The 2,078-nt window shown below is 39.2% G+C and overlaps 1 protein-coding gene across 1 annotated transcript in view; it reads right to left on the reverse strand.

Moving 5' to 3' along the window:
* The window catches only part of ALG8 (ALG8, alpha-1,3-glucosyltransferase), a 20,863-nt gene that overhangs the window by 16,431 nt on the left and 2,354 nt on the right, over window positions 1-2,078 (reverse strand). Inside the window, exon 2 of the mRNA XM_006772521.2 lies at window positions 380-458. Coding sequence (XP_006772584.1) covers window positions 380-458 — 79 coding nt within the window. The remainder of the gene's footprint in view (window positions 1-379; window positions 459-2,078) is intronic.

Below are 2,078 nucleotides of genomic sequence, written 5' to 3' on the forward strand. Positions count from 1 at the left end.
ATTGTAGAAATAATTCATTCCAAATCCTCACTTGCCAGATGAGAAACTAAGGTTAAAAGAAATGAAATATACTTTCTATGCTGTGGCAGAGCCAAGCATAGAGCCCAATTTTTTGAAACCAATCCAATGTGCTTTCAAAAAGGGTGTGGCAAATATTATAATTACCAATTCATGGTTTGGTAGATGCCTTTTGAAGTAAAGGGATTCCCTAATAGTGCCAGAGGGCAGAAGAACTGAGGAAAGAAGATACTTTTTATAAAGATTTATTTGACCTATGACCACATGGAAAACTGTTTTAATATCAATAATACTTTATGATTTCACATATCATGAAAAAACACACACACACAAACCAAAAAAGGTGAAAATCGAAACTTACCTCATAATACCACTGTGATACTGGCAAACTGTGAGTGATAGCTAGCCAGTTTCGGTGTACTTCAAAATCTGTGGAATGACTATTCAAAGCAATCAGATGAAAAAAATGAAATTTTGTCAATTATCAATATCACATTTCTAACATTATGCTTTTACATGGATCAACACCCCCACACAGTCACAACTCACTATCCTTTAAAGACAAAAAGAGGTATTACAATAATCCTGAAACACCCCACTTATCTGGAGGCCAGACCTTGAAAAAGATGGGGAAACTACAATTAAGTGAAACAGTTCTCAGAGTTATCTAAAGGGCTGACCAAAAGCCCATACATTTTCTTAAGGAAGGCCCTCAGCTTGCTGTTCAGAGATGACTTATTCTTATTAAAAAATAACTTTCACAAGATTCATTATCTGGAAAAGGCCGCACATACAAGTTGGATAGATTTTCAACGATGAGCAGTTCATCAGACAGCCTTTCCCACATCTCCAGCATCTCCCTGTTTACTGCTTGCCCCCTTACTATGTATAAATATAGTCGAGCATCTCCCTGTAGGGGAAGAAAAATTTCCCCGTATAACCTAGGTTCTGTGGCTGGTCTAAGAATGAAATTGACATAAGACAGATTAGCAGGACAAAAAGAAAAGCCAATTTTAATCATTGAGGTATGTACAGGAGCCTCAAAAGATATGGCACTGAAAGGCACCAGGTGGTTGAAGTTTATATACCATCCTGAGCTAGGTAAAAGGATAGGGGTCTGGGTTTTCAAAGGGAAAAAAGCTATTTATAGGAAGGTGAGAAATGTATGGTAAACAAAGGCTGCCCAGGCAGGCAGATATGTCTTTTCAGTGAAAATGTGATTTTAGGTAATAGCTCTCTTTCTAGTACAGGCCCCCTTTTCTCTTACAAAAGGGTAACTTCTACTCTGTTTTCAGAGCTTCTCTTGTGTCTGCAGTTTCTCAAAATAATCAGTCCTGCCGAAACCGGTTTGGCTCAGTGGATAGAGGGTCGGCTTGCGGACTGGGAGGTCCCAGGTTCGATTCCGGTCAGGGGCATGTACCTGGGTTGCGGGCACATCCCCAGTAGGAGATGTGCAGGAGGCAGCTGATCGATGTTTCTCTCTCATCGATGTTTCTGACTCTCTATCTCTCTCCCTTCCTCCTGTAAAAAAAAAAAAAAATCAGTCCAAAGTAATTCTTATGCCAAAGAGGCATATTTTGGAGTGGCATGTTCTGCTACCTTTCTATCCTCCTTAGCAAAAATTTTTTTGGTCCAGTGCTGTACCTCCTTTCCATATCTAGAACAGCACTTGATACATGGATGGGCTCAATACATTCTTGTTGAATTAACCACTCACCAAAGTCAACAGTGAGTTCTGCAGCAAAACCTGCTTTACATTTTCCAATGTTTTACACAAACTTTCCACAGTGACAATCCTTTCCTGAGTTTCCCAGACAACTCCTTCTAAGTCGCAGTATCTTCCATCCCAATATTCACCAAACTGATGAATAGTATTGATGAATAAGTATTGATGGTCTCCTAGGTTCAGTTTTTGGTCCTCTTTTTGTGCAACTTGTTAGACAATCTTATTCACACTTACAGCTTCCATTATCAACTGTATAATGATGACTCCCAGATCACAATATATACCTTGGTCTCTTTCCTAAATTACAGAGACACACAATCTCCAACTTCCTGCT

Source organism: Myotis davidii, unplaced genomic scaffold (assembly GCF_000327345.1).
Source record: "Myotis davidii unplaced genomic scaffold, ASM32734v1 scaffold646, whole genome shotgun sequence".
Taxonomy (NCBI): domain Eukaryota; kingdom Metazoa; phylum Chordata; class Mammalia; order Chiroptera; family Vespertilionidae; genus Myotis; species Myotis davidii.